The sequence below is a fragment of the Haliaeetus leucocephalus genome, unplaced genomic scaffold (assembly GCF_000737465.1).
Source record: "Haliaeetus leucocephalus isolate CR32 unplaced genomic scaffold, Haliaeetus_leucocephalus-4.0 Scaffold147, whole genome shotgun sequence".
Classification (NCBI taxonomy): domain Eukaryota; kingdom Metazoa; phylum Chordata; class Aves; order Accipitriformes; family Accipitridae; genus Haliaeetus; species Haliaeetus leucocephalus.
Window position 1 is genome coordinate 2,018,266 of NW_010972583.1, and position 13,054 is coordinate 2,031,319.

The following is a 13,054-nucleotide window of genomic DNA, read 5'->3' on the forward strand; positions in this document are numbered from 1 at the left end:
TTGTTGGCTTTTTTTTTTTTAGAAAAGACTTCAGCAAAATAAAATGAAGCTGACATTAGACTTAGGATATCAATTCTCTCATAAAAGTTTACCAACTGTACAAGTTAAGAAAATTATACAAGCTTTTGTTTTAAGAAAGGACAGTTCAGTCAAGACATAGGTACTGTAAAAATCTTTCAAAGGCTACAAAGAAATCTGGAAAAATACAGAATGTATTTCTTTCGCCCAGATAAAGAATATGGAAAGACATCATTGATGTCAACAATTTTACATATACAAACCTGACCTGGTTTATTTATTTACCTTTTAAAACTTCTATATATAAAAATAGTTGTGCTCATAACTTTCAGGATTCATAAGGGTTCCTTAACAATGGGATGACACTTTCTTCTTGCTAGCATGAGTGGAAGTCTCTGTGCCTACTCTGATGCGTGTCTTGGCATTCTGTATTTCATTTTAACTTCCTGCAACATTTGAACCAGCCCCCTGCTTCAAATAGGATGCTTTGTTCACATGTAAAATGCTTAAATGGTGTATTACACACAGAATTTTCTTTAACTTGTTAGGCTGGGAGCATTTTTGCAGAAACTCACTGATTTGTTTCTCAAATACTTTTCAGAGCCTTAGAGTTCTCAGCACTACAGTTGCCAGCTCTGAGAAACAGAATATTCTCCTACTACTTTTCAGCGCTGAAAAAACCCAAATAATCAGATCTTAAGAGCCAACTAGAACGTATTAGAAAAAAATCTCAGCAGATTGTTTTACGGAACTGGATTTTGTAAGGTAACCCATCAACCCTGAAAATTTTAGACACCCAAAATTTACTCCACGGAATAAAATCAGCTCCTAGTATTCAGTCATCCAAAGTTTCTAGTTCTTCAAGCTTCCCATGAGAGTTTGCTTCTTGGAAGAACTCTGAAGAACCTGGACTCTCTTTTCCATTGCTGTTAATTCTTCTTCTTTTTAGAGGTCTTTCATTTTTTTCTTCAAAATCATTTTCGTTTCTTGAAGCTGAATGAGCAAGTTTTGGGTCAATGGAAAGGTTTTCAGTTTCATACCCATTTGTATCCAGATCCGTGTGAGGTGTTTTCTTGCCGCTGGTAGGTCCATTTACATGCAATCCTTCAATTTTTGCTTCATCTTTATTTGGTATCTCACCTGGCCCATTAGCAGACACCCCTGTGTTACGGAAACATACTATGAGGAAGAGAATAGAAGCATAAGCAGGAACAGAACAATCTGTCAATAAAGCAGAAGTCTAACTAGTCCTATTGAACTAAAAAGCCAATATTGTTCTCCATATCCTCACTGTACAATGAACGAGCGATTTATTTGCATACAAATGACAGACTTATCATGACAGAGTTTATGGAAGCCCTTACAAACAACAGCAGCCAAGAAAACGTCCTGGAATTGCGTGACTGTACAAGCTGCAGGTGGACTGTCCTCACCAGGGCAGCTTCTGTAGCTTCCACTCTATTTTCACAGTCTGATTCAGCCCCCAAGCTCCTCCCTCCTCTTGCTACTTCTTTCACTTCAGCTCCTTCGGAATGGCTGTCCCTTGCTTTTGAGTTTTTTCTCCTTCATGAGTCATTGTGCCCTGGCTCTTCTCCCATTCCTAATTGCCCTTCAGTGCCCCACGTCTGGTAAGAATAGCTAACGGTGTTCCTGAGACAAGCACTGGAAAAGCACTAGCATGCTACACAATAGCCCAGTTCCCATCTCAGTTGTTTTAAACATCCTGCATGAACTCCTCACAAAATTAGCACTACACATCTACACTAGCATGGGGAAGACAAGAACAGATTCATTACATTTAAAAGGAAGATTCTAGTAGAGATTTATCTTCAATATGTGACCACTGGCTAAATGCAAACATAGCTTTTTTTAAAAAAAATAACTTAAAGCTGCTAACACCTTCAAAAATATATAAAACTAAAATAGGCTTGTTTTTCTCATTTGACTTGTCATCTGTGGTGATTTGGCAACTCTTGTTTAGGAGGGGCAGGGCACGCACTTACCATTCTGATTACTGTTGCTGGTTGTGCTGTCTTCCCTTTCAGACTGGCTGGTGCTGCTGTTGGAAGTTGTAGGAGGAGGGGACGGAGCTCTACTGGAAGCAGCACTTTCACTTTCATCCAGGAGACGGTCCATATAATCTCTACACAACAGAAACAGCACATTCAGCATTGCCCTTGCTGTGTAAAGGACTGGTGTTATTTGTACAAAAATATTCACTGCACATACTGCAAGTGTGACCAATTCACATTTTATATCTTTTCAAATGCACAGACGTATCTTGCAAAGTTAACAACTTTAAAATCTCCTGTATTAAGTGGCCCACGTATGGTTTGTCCACAGCAACTATGTATTTGTTGACCAATCACTGCAGCCAGCTTATATGAATTCAGCCTGTGCTTATGCTAAGTCCCCTAAGATCATGTACGAGCAGAAACTTCAATATGCTGTGATGTTGTGGACTGTGTTTTCAAGGTCATGCTCTCAGGCAGGTTCATACTAAGCTCCTGCAATTTGCTGCGGCAGCGATAACATACCATTAAAGTACATAAGTTTTCTGCACATACAACCTCAAAAAGGGTAAAGTTAAAAGCACATGAAAAACTTCAGAGTTAAAGACATTTCCAGATCTGAAATCTACTACAGTCCTACAATTTAGGTCACTAATAGTAAATCTCTTATGAAAGATTTAAACAAACAAAGCTGGTTGGTAAAGCCCTTGTATGTATGGTATTAGCCTGGATTAGTCCAGAAACAGCATATCCTCCTACACAATTATTCTGGAACTGATACTGCACCCTAAATTCCCACACCTATCTGCAAAATCATTCAACAATAGACAAGTACAACCCTTAATGACACTTCTTCTGATCACCATATGCAGTCAACTGCAAAAGAATCAGAGAATGTTTTAAGTGATTAACAACCAAAAATTTGGGCAAAAATGGGGGGGGGAACAGATGGAAGAAGAGGGGGAAACAGACAGTCCCTGAAAACTGGTTAAGAAAATCTAGCAGCAATGGGTGCTTTTCTTGTCTGCTTTAACAAAGCCACAGATGGCAACTCTTAATGTCATACTGCAAGTTCACTTCAGTGGTCCAACACACAGTTCTAAAGTGTTTAAAGAAGCAACAAAATTAAAAAGAAGGATCAACAGAAAAACTGGAACAAATGAGAAATAAAAATAATAGTAAAAAGACTTGGAAAAAGTCAGCGGAAAGAGTGGGATACTAAAATCATAGCATTGGAATGAAGGGCAGAAGAATATGTTGGCTCACTTGCTCAGATTTGAGGGAAGAGAATACAGTTACGCACAGACATTTCCCTCTTTGCCTAGCAGAGATGTTAATGGGGAAAGGAACCATGTACACCCAAAAAAGCCCTAGTATAGGGTACTGTGTTGACCAGAATTCTTGCCAAACGATACATCTCAAGAGTATACTACAGCACGTACCACAAATCCCACCTGAAACTTGTGACTAACGCCTCTGTACAAAACATGTACCTAAAGTAAAACAAGCATTTAAAAAACCCGCATAGTTGCAGAAATGTTACATTTGTGAAACATTTAAACAGAAAACAAACTAAATTAAATAGCTGTTCATTGCAAATTGTTAGCCTTATTCCAAATAAATGTATTTTAGAAATTACATTATACGCAGTAGTAAGCTTTTCTTACACCTTGGCTGTTTTCCTGCTGCAAATTGGGACTATGGAATCCCTCGGTTGTCATACCATTTCAGATCAGAGCAGTATAAAATAAAGATTTACATCCAACACGTAAAAGCACATAAAATAATGCACATCTTACGTTACACCAGGATGAAGATTGTATTTCTTCTTTCCAAATCGGGTCTGCTGCGCAAAGAAATCATAACGCTCCGATTTCTTCCACATGTAATAAAATGCTACACACTCGCCAACTGATCTCGTTCGTACCTAGGAAATATGTCCCATGCAAATTTTGATGAATTTAAATACATTTTTGGCAAAAAGCTACCATTTAAATCAAAAGGTGTGATATTCAAAATCAATGCTTCTTTATACAACATAGGAAATAGTGGAAATTATTGACTTGAAATGTCAGAGACCCAGAAATTGACATGCAAAATTTAATAGGGTTTCTAAGAATACTGAAGTTATCATGAGGTGCTGCAAGCAACGGCTTCAGGAGAAATATTCAAGTCTGTTTCACCAGTCTATTCAAGACCAGAGTAAGACTCTAAGGATGGAGATCTTCCCCTATGTATCCACAGCAGGATTGTTGGGACTTTTCTGAACTTGGAGTTCACAGCCACAGTTACAGAGGACTCTAGACTTTAAGAAACCAATTTGGACATATATGTAGTAAAAATTAGAAGCAGTAAATATAGTAATTTGTGAAGGAAATTGAGGATAAGAATTCATTTACAATTACCTTGCTTTAAAAAAAAAAATAATGTGAGAACTACACTTAAAATCAGTGTTTACCTTATTTGCCTGAATCACATGAAAATCCTTGCCATAGACTTTCAGCCCTTGCTCAAAGTTCCTACATTCTTCTTCTGTCCAAACAGATAATTCTTCTACAGCAAGAAAACACAATAAAGAAAATACTTAACAAAAAAGCATACGGCCAATGAAAGAAAACTTAAGTGACAGAAAACATACGTGATATTCAAGTTTCTTACACCATCTGCTGACTAAATGAGAACCACCTCCAGAAATTTCACTTACTAGTACAAAAATGAAAATCCTCCCTTCTAGTGAGTAGGTGGGAAATTTGGCTGCCTTAAGTAACTAGTTGGTAGGGACTGTTATAAATGGTCCATAACTCCAGACCTGTCGCATGGGGAAATAACCCAGCCAGGAGAAAAAGGAAGGGCTTAGAAACCCAGTCTCACCATTCTGCCCCTAGAACCATAGGAAGCGGGTATCCTTCAAGCCAGGACACAGCACAAAGGAGTTCATGCTACAGACTCAAACTGGTTGCTGGTATTTAGGAGAAGTGGGGGAAAAGGAACGAGGAATGAGATCTTCTTCACTGCTGGCCAGAGCCAGCAATGATAGGCTGTTAATTCCAGTCAGGTAGAATAAGCAGCTGTGCTGCTCATGCTACTGGGTGGGAAATCTTGGCCCCACAGAAGCCGGAATAAACCCCCAATAACTTTCAGTCACACTTCTAAGAACTTAATACAATTTGGCCTTATTGATTCTTAAGGTCACGAATAAATAAGGTTTAAAATAGTGGGAGAACAAACTAATCTCTGTTTGATCACTCTTGTCTTGTGATTTGCACAGTAAACTCTGGAGAAACCACAGGTTTGAAAGCAGAACCAACAGATCAATGTGCAAGGAAAATAACTTGTGCCTTCTCTTAGTTTCTCGTTCCTTTTTGAGTATAGAGATCAATACTAAACCAGAAAATGCTTAAGGCTCCAAAAGCATCTTTAAGACCAGGGTCTTATTTAGCAAACCATAATACTAAAAGAGGTTTAGATGCTCATTCTCCTTATTTAGAATTGTGAATTATTTCATTTTATATCTCATGTTTCTTCCATTAACTTTGATGACTGAAAAGGTCTAGAAGAACAAAGAACAAAATGCCCAAGAAATGCACAATTCAGTTGCCAAGAAGTAATTTGAAATTTTAACTTGTTATTAAAGTCACAGATACAAATATCGAGCTCTATTGACAGGAAGTTAATTTACACACCCTCTTTGAGCATGTACCTCTTTATACTATAACTGCTAATTTCATTCTCTCAGAGAACAGTAACAGATTCACTGAAGGTTGCATTTAAAGGGGCACTGATATGCAGGGCTGGCATGCAGTCAAGCTCTGATAAAATTTCTCAGTCTGCTGACAGCAAAACCCAATACCTGTGTAACAAATAAAACGAGAGTTCAACAATATAAACTTAACTTTCAGTGTATGCTCACCTCTGGCTGCTTTTACATTAAATCTCAGCCTTCGCAATGATTCTTCAGTATCAAAATTGCACTTAACCAGTTCATACAATGCCTGGAAAGGTGAAAAGACACACATTTAACATTCTAGATACCACTCAATTTCTGTTGTGCCACAGAAGCATACTTAGTAAATCACTAATACCTATTAAGAAAAGATTAAAAATAAACTCTTTGAATGAATGTAATATAATTTAAGAATGCACAAAGACATATTTCCTCTGTTTAAATTTCCAAATCTCTAATTACATAACCAAAAATATATCCAGGCAAAGTACTTTAACATTTTCATCCACTGCATACATTTGTAAAATTGATGGGGTTTTTCTGTATGCAGAAAAAAATAAGTATACGTTCACAGAGCTTTAAAAAAATCTAACTCAAAGAACAGAACTCATCCATACACAATTATTTATACATAAAATAATGCACTGATGCATAAAGCAACAGTAAGCCTAAGTTAACTGTTTAATATTTGTTGAGAGGTAAAAAACCCATCACATTTCTATTTCCACAAGAAATAACAAAGCTGTTTCAAACACAATTTTAATTCTTGGGAGTAAAATAAAATAAAGGGATAAATAATTCTGTAGTATTAAACTACAAATCCTAATTATTCTTATATACCTGCTCATTGTCTTTAATATGGGATCCTTCAGGAATTGCATCTAGGCCTTTCTCATCACCCGTACGCCTTGACGCTTCGTTTAGGAACTCAATCACTTTATCTTCTGGTAAAAAGTCAGGATTCCACAGCAGCTGGTCATCATTTTCATACACTGAATTAAGCACAGGAAAAAGACAAGCAAGCTAAAACAACAATACAGGAGTTTATTCTCTCTTATAAAGCTCGTGATTACAAAACCTTGGAAGATCATTAGAGCACCACCATTAATCCAGAACACACATAAGACAAGTAAAAGATAGTCTCATGAATGCAGTGATCCAAATGACTAGGATACTATACCTTGTATTGTCTTCAAATCTCTGGTATAACCTGTGCTCTAGATTCTAGGACCCATTTATGAAACTCCAGAAACTCCACCTTCCCTGTCCTCCTCCTGAAACCACTTAAAACACGAGGTAGCAGCACTACCTGACACAGTCCCTGAACGATCCATCCAGCATGCCTTTTCCCTAAGTTTTGCTGATGGCAGCCAGCAGGCATGGAAAATTACTTCAGAAACGAATTATATCTGTTTTCGTGCAAGATGATTAGGATCAGTCACATAAAACCAAAAAGCACACCACCAAAAATGGTGCTAAAAACACTACCAGGTGTCTGGAACACTAAATATAAGTGTCTCAGCTAACATGGCTGGCAAAAGCCAGCAATAAGGTCCACTACTTCTCCAGGGAAGATGACACCCAGCTGTCAGACATTCTGAAGTCAAACAGACTTCAGAAGGAAACTTTGCTAAGACCTTCCTGCTACTTCCAAGAAATACTTTCTGCAACAAAATCATTCAGGTAAAGATTGCTGAATTTCAATACGACCAAATCTCTACTGTTTTCTCAGAGCTTTTGTGTGAGCTTTCAGACCAGGGAAGCCATAATAAAGTGAAATTAATGGGAGAAACATGGCCAAATGACATATCCTCTGAATTATCTCCCATTTTTATTTTTGAAGAGCCTACAGCTTTGCAGGATTATAACACTAGTACAGCAAAATAAAGTAAAATTCAGGTTATTAAAAAACCCTAGAATCAGGAAAGCATCCAGGCCTTGCTTATGGCCCAGTCTCCAATGAAAGATAACCTTACAAAAACCAGCCAGAAAGTAACTTTAACATTGATTCCATTAGCTGGGTGAGCACCTTTGACAAGAGAAAGGAGTGAGCACTTGGGAAAGCAGGGTCACCCCAGGAAGGGAAGATACAGTAGCATTCTGTGGAGGTAGAAAGGTCAGAGTGGCAGCTAGATGCATCTCTACTTGAATAAAATTATTTTTAACATGAAAGTTGACTACAAATGAAAAACCAAAAGTGGTAAGGAAAATTATTAAGTGTCTTGCACAGAAAGACAGCTTCATTTCACAAATGATACACTCTTTGGAAACCGCTCCCCGCAATTTTCTGGAAGCTTTTTGTTTCAAAGGCTAGTCCTAATCTGATGTTGGGTTGCTCGTTTAAGAAAAAGATTCCAGGTATCTTGGGATACAAACTCCCGTAGAAGCAACAATTCTTTTCAAGAGATGACTGATACTCGGTTCTAAGCCACCCTTAATGATGCAAGCTAAGTATACTGCAATGTTTATGAATGATCATGAACGACAGCGGTCAGTTAAGCCTCAAAGCAGCTTCAGCACCTTTCAGTTCACAGAGCTATCCTTCGATTTTCAAACCCAAGCCTTCTGAAAACACATCTTTTAATTTTGTAGATTTTTCATAACCTGAAATTGTTTAGTAGCAGCTAATTTGGTCTCCAGGCATACTTCTCAGAGAGCCAGTCCACTGTAATTAGCTTAGTGTAGATTACATAGTCGTTCTTTCCTCACAACAGCATGTCAGAACACATTCTGAAAAGCAATGTGGTTATTCTTAAGAGTTCTAGCATTTTTGTGCTTTTGCTTACAGGACTGGATATGAAAGGACTAGCCTTCTTAGCATTTGGGAATTTTACAGTTAGAGTTTCCCCTTCATTAGAGAACAACTAAGATGATGGGATATGTACATGAAAGTACTAAATACATAGTTGCAGATGTTTATTTTTCAACTTTTTAAGCTTCATTAATATTCCAGCTGGAGTCCTGCCAAAGATTACATCCAAACACAGCAGAAAGGAAAGAAGTGGCAGAAGATATAAAACCCCACTGGTATATAAAACTAGAATAGTCCTAGCATGATTAGTGAAAATTTAACTTTTCCCCCTCAATGGTTTTTGCCCATGACGTAGGTTCTCTGTTGTGCAAAGAATAGTGTGCAAGACTATGAAAAATTGTTTTCTATATGTTACTGTAATGCACAAAGCAGCTGTATCTTTTTTATTATTGAAGGCCAGAAGCCATTTAGAGCTGAGTAAATACCAGGAAAAGCAGGTGACCAGTAAAGCATAATTTACTGCATCTCAGGCAAATACACAGTTCAAGCTCTATTTTCAGACAGGAGCAGGAAAGGGTGCAAAGAGCAACTTCTTCACAGCAAAAAAGCAGATGTTTTCTAATTTGCTGTTTTCTATTTTTAATGGAAGCTCCTGACTTTTCATGTAGTTTTAAATTACATTCTTTTCAACCTCGCTGGCTTCAAAGTCCAGAGCTGACAGAACATGTCAGCCTGCTCAAAGTCAATAGCAGGACTGATGCTCCTCTTAGTTTCTCACTAGATCAGGCTACAGCGCAGCTATCGCAACCTGGAGCTCGAAGCAAGACAACTGCTAGCACTTGAGTATATCCTCAGATTCTAGGAAGGCACCGGGTTTTATGCTGGTTAGTTTAAAAACTAACTTATATAAAACTACAAAAGAGGCAGTCTCAAACTGACCTGCAGTGTAAACAAATTCTTAGTAATGGGCTGAATGAGCAGGAATATTTGCTTCTTTTAAGCTTACAGCTGGATTTAAACTGGGTCTACCTTTTCTGACTTGATTATATTGAGAGCATACAGCCAAAGGCTCTGGTTCTGAGGGGGGAAAGAGTCCCTGGAAAAAACCCCAAAAGTAGAACAAGAGGTTCTTTAATACTGACTGAAGAGTTACAAAATCTGAAAAATCAAAGCTGCTGGTACCATTTTGCCTCTTTAAACACGTTAATCCAATTCCAGCAACACAATTTCTTTATTATCTGTTTTGTTTTACATAAACTAAATATTCTAGGTGAAGAGGTTAACGTAAGCTACACAGAAAGCTTGTGTACGTGACCAAATTAGAATACAAGGGCTGAATAGGCAATAGGCCAGCAATACAATCTTTCTTTTCCCGTTCCAAGACTCAAGTTCTGACGGTGAAGTACAGGATGAACTATAGTTTGAGATCATGGTTCTAGTTTTCACTTGAAGGAGCTCTTTTATTTTGCAAGACACATGACATCAATCAAATCTTTTACCTCTCCCCACTAGGAAATAATCTCAAACACAGCGATAAATGGTAATAGCACCAAGTCTCACCTTTTTCATTCTCTTTGTATTTGCATGTGCCAGCTGGAATTTCAGCTTGAAACATAGAGCCCACCATGATTTCCTGTTTTGAAATAACAGAAACAAGAAGTTTAGCAACAACAGCCATGATGTTTTTTGTTAGCAAACAAGAGAACGACCACATCTTTTTTACCCCTTAAAACATTCATTGTTCAAAATCTAAAAATACGGTTAACAGGCACTATATGGAAATGGATTTTTGACTATTTGGGGAGGTCTTTAACACTTCTTACTATCAAACCTCTTAATTATGAGGAAAAACTGGAGAGGATTCGGGTGATCTATAGAGCTCAGGGTTACTAGGTAACAGATCAACTCGTTATTCATGAAATACAGGCTTTTTTAACAGCACTTAGTATTTACCTTTTTCCAGTCTTCTGAGGGAATATAATCTTCATCTTCTTCCGATTCCTCTTCTATTTCACTATCTACAAGAAATTGTTCAAACATTTACATACAATGAGCTCTGATGGGGCCTGTGCACGTCAACCCCAGCCTCCAGCGAAGCGGGCTGAGCGAGGGGGCCTGGGACGTCGGAGCCAGCTCCTGGGAGCACCGCGGCATGGGTGACGGGAGGACACGAGCCCACCCTCTCACCCCACCAGCCTCCAGCCACAGGGCAGCCCTGCTCTGCCTCACTGCCATCTTACCTAACACCACCCAAGTGCAAATGGCAGTTTCGGTGACAATGCTAAATGTTTCAGTATTGCCAACTATAAAAAAATGACCCGCTCCGTGTTCGCATTCAGAATGGATTAAGACACACAACAGGCTCTGAAAAGTTAAGGCACAAATTAATACATCCATCGGTTTTACTACTGCCTAATTAAAATTTCCTTTCCCTCACCCAGCTCTGAAGCAGTTGACAAGATCTACATCCATATTTACTACAAACAGTTACTTTCTGAAAGTATTTTTATGTGGATGTTCAGCATCCACACGTGGGTTTCAACACCATTTTCAATGAGCTCCTAGCTTAGATACTGCTGATCTTTTTCCCTTACAGCAGCTGTCACTGAACTTAAGGTAGACTATAGCACAAAGTACGAGAAATCTGCAAGTGTGCTTTTCTCAGTCTTACTGGGATTTAGTAGGCTTGGATGTACTGCTCAGAGGTGCGCAGCAGCATTTAAAATAGATTATTTTGGGTGAGGACTGACAAAAATTTTAAGCTCTTTATGATATAGCCTAGTTGCCTTTCAGAATGTACTGAAAGCAACTGCAATATCTGGTTCATGTACAGCATGTGATAATAGCAGCACTAAAATTATTTATACATTAAATTACATTCTATACACAGCTGAACATTGTAAAAACCCAAAACCTAATGCAATACACTTGCATTACGCTAATGCTAATGCTATGGTTAAAAAACAGAGTTCATTTAAGATATTTGCAATCCTCTGCACAGCGACATGCTGAGGTTCCTTGACATTTTTGGATTAAAATAAACTACAGATTAGAAAATTGCATTTCTGCAATGTCATGGCTAATAAGTATCAAGTATAAGGTATCGTAAGGAACCTTTGCTTTAACTTTTGTTTGTTAAAACATAAAACAGTAGGAATTCAAACATCTGTGACAGTCACTTCTGTCAAAGAAAGGTAAAATACCTGTTGTCCAAATGGCCCTGCTGATAGCTCAATACTAAAAGGTTCAGATCCCATTAAGTAAGATTGCCACAGAAATAGGAGTTGTCTAAATAGACAACTACATAACACTAGCTCAACAGTCTCAAATGGATGCAAAATCAATTTAAAAAAAAAACAAAACAAACCAAGAGAGAAAATAATCAGTCCTCAATGCTGGCAACAGTATCAAATATGGAATTCTTGAACCAAATTTTCTTCATCGTTATCTCCCCCTTTGTTATTTCAGGTTTAACAATCTATTGGCCTTTTTCAGATTTGCTTTTTTTCTGTATTAGCGATCTTGAAGAAATCTGGGGTTCTATTTCTAGTAAATTTCAGCTTTTACTTTTTCCTTCAGTTAGACTCTCACCTTCTCTGAATGAGTACATAACCTGCTGTCACCAGGCCTTGTCATGACAATCATGCACTGTCCAGCAATTATCTAGTTGGAACAGTGCACTTCCTACTTGCAAATATTTTTACCTATATCCTTAGTGTGAACTGGCAGCTGAAACTACAATGGTAAGGTAATACCATACTAAGCAGTCATTTACTGCACCTGGACTCCATGTACAAGAAAATTTTTCTGAAGGGCACACCTATATGAACCAGGTTGCAGGACCATAAACTGGACTGTCACAACAGTTGGAGTAGTGTCATGAACGGATTTACACTGTTGGAGAGCTTGCTTTTTCAAAACTGTAGAAATTTAAATTTTTCCACAAATTTAATACATTGTTTTACGAAGAGAGAATATCTATCGTCCTTATACAGAGTCCCTTATCTGCAGACAGGATTTAGCATTCAGCTAAAAATAGGACTTTTTTTTCCCTATTATTTTGAGCATAATGATCATCAAGAGCATTGTTATGAACGAGAACAAACAAAATGTTTATAGGTATCAACATGCTTATTTCAGAACACTATGTTAACTAGGGCTGTTCTTAACCAAAGGTCAATCATATTGAGATTACTGTGCTTAGTACTAAACTGTACATACTTGTATCAAAATATTTACATCGACGAGGGCGAATTATCTCTTGTGGATCTTGAGAAGCAACAGATGGTGCTGGGTCGTCATTAGATGACTGTGTCTCATCTTCCTGACCTGATGAATCTTTTATGGTCTCCTCCTTAAATATAAAAAAGCAAACGAGATCAGCTATCCTTTGTATGCAACAAACACTATTTTGGCAATATTTTTTTCCAAAATTGTCAATATATCAAACCCAAATACCTTTTATTTGACTTGAAGTGACTGTATAGATTGTGGCCTGTCCAGACTGAGCCACAACAAATGTGTAAACACATCACATTATTTACTGAC

The 13,054-nt window shown here is 37.8% G+C and overlaps 1 protein-coding gene across 2 annotated transcripts in view; it reads right to left on the reverse strand.

Annotated features, from left to right (window-relative positions):
* Nucleotides 1–13,054, reverse strand: part of MIER1 (mesoderm induction early response 1, transcriptional regulator) — a 39,589-nt gene continuing 26,535 nt past the window's right edge. Inside the window, exons 4-12 of one of the 2 annotated variants that reach the window (XM_010561515.1) lie at nt 12,728–12,860; nt 10,460–10,524; nt 10,067–10,139; nt 6,595–6,746; nt 5,941–6,022; nt 4,489–4,580; nt 3,830–3,957; nt 2,022–2,161; nt 1–1,179 (exon numbers count right to left, since the gene is read on the reverse strand). In XM_010561515.1, the coding sequence (XP_010559817.1) occupies nt 854–1,179; nt 2,022–2,161; nt 3,830–3,957; nt 4,489–4,580; nt 5,941–6,022; nt 6,595–6,746; nt 10,067–10,139; nt 10,460–10,524; nt 12,728–12,860 (1,191 nt within the window). In that variant the 3' untranslated portion in view covers nt 1–853. Of the gene's footprint in view, nt 1,180–2,021; nt 2,162–3,829; nt 3,958–4,488; nt 4,584–5,940; nt 6,023–6,594; nt 6,747–10,066; nt 10,140–10,459; nt 10,525–12,727; nt 12,861–13,054 lie in introns of both variants that reach the window. The other variant, XM_010561516.1, reaches the window with a different exon arrangement.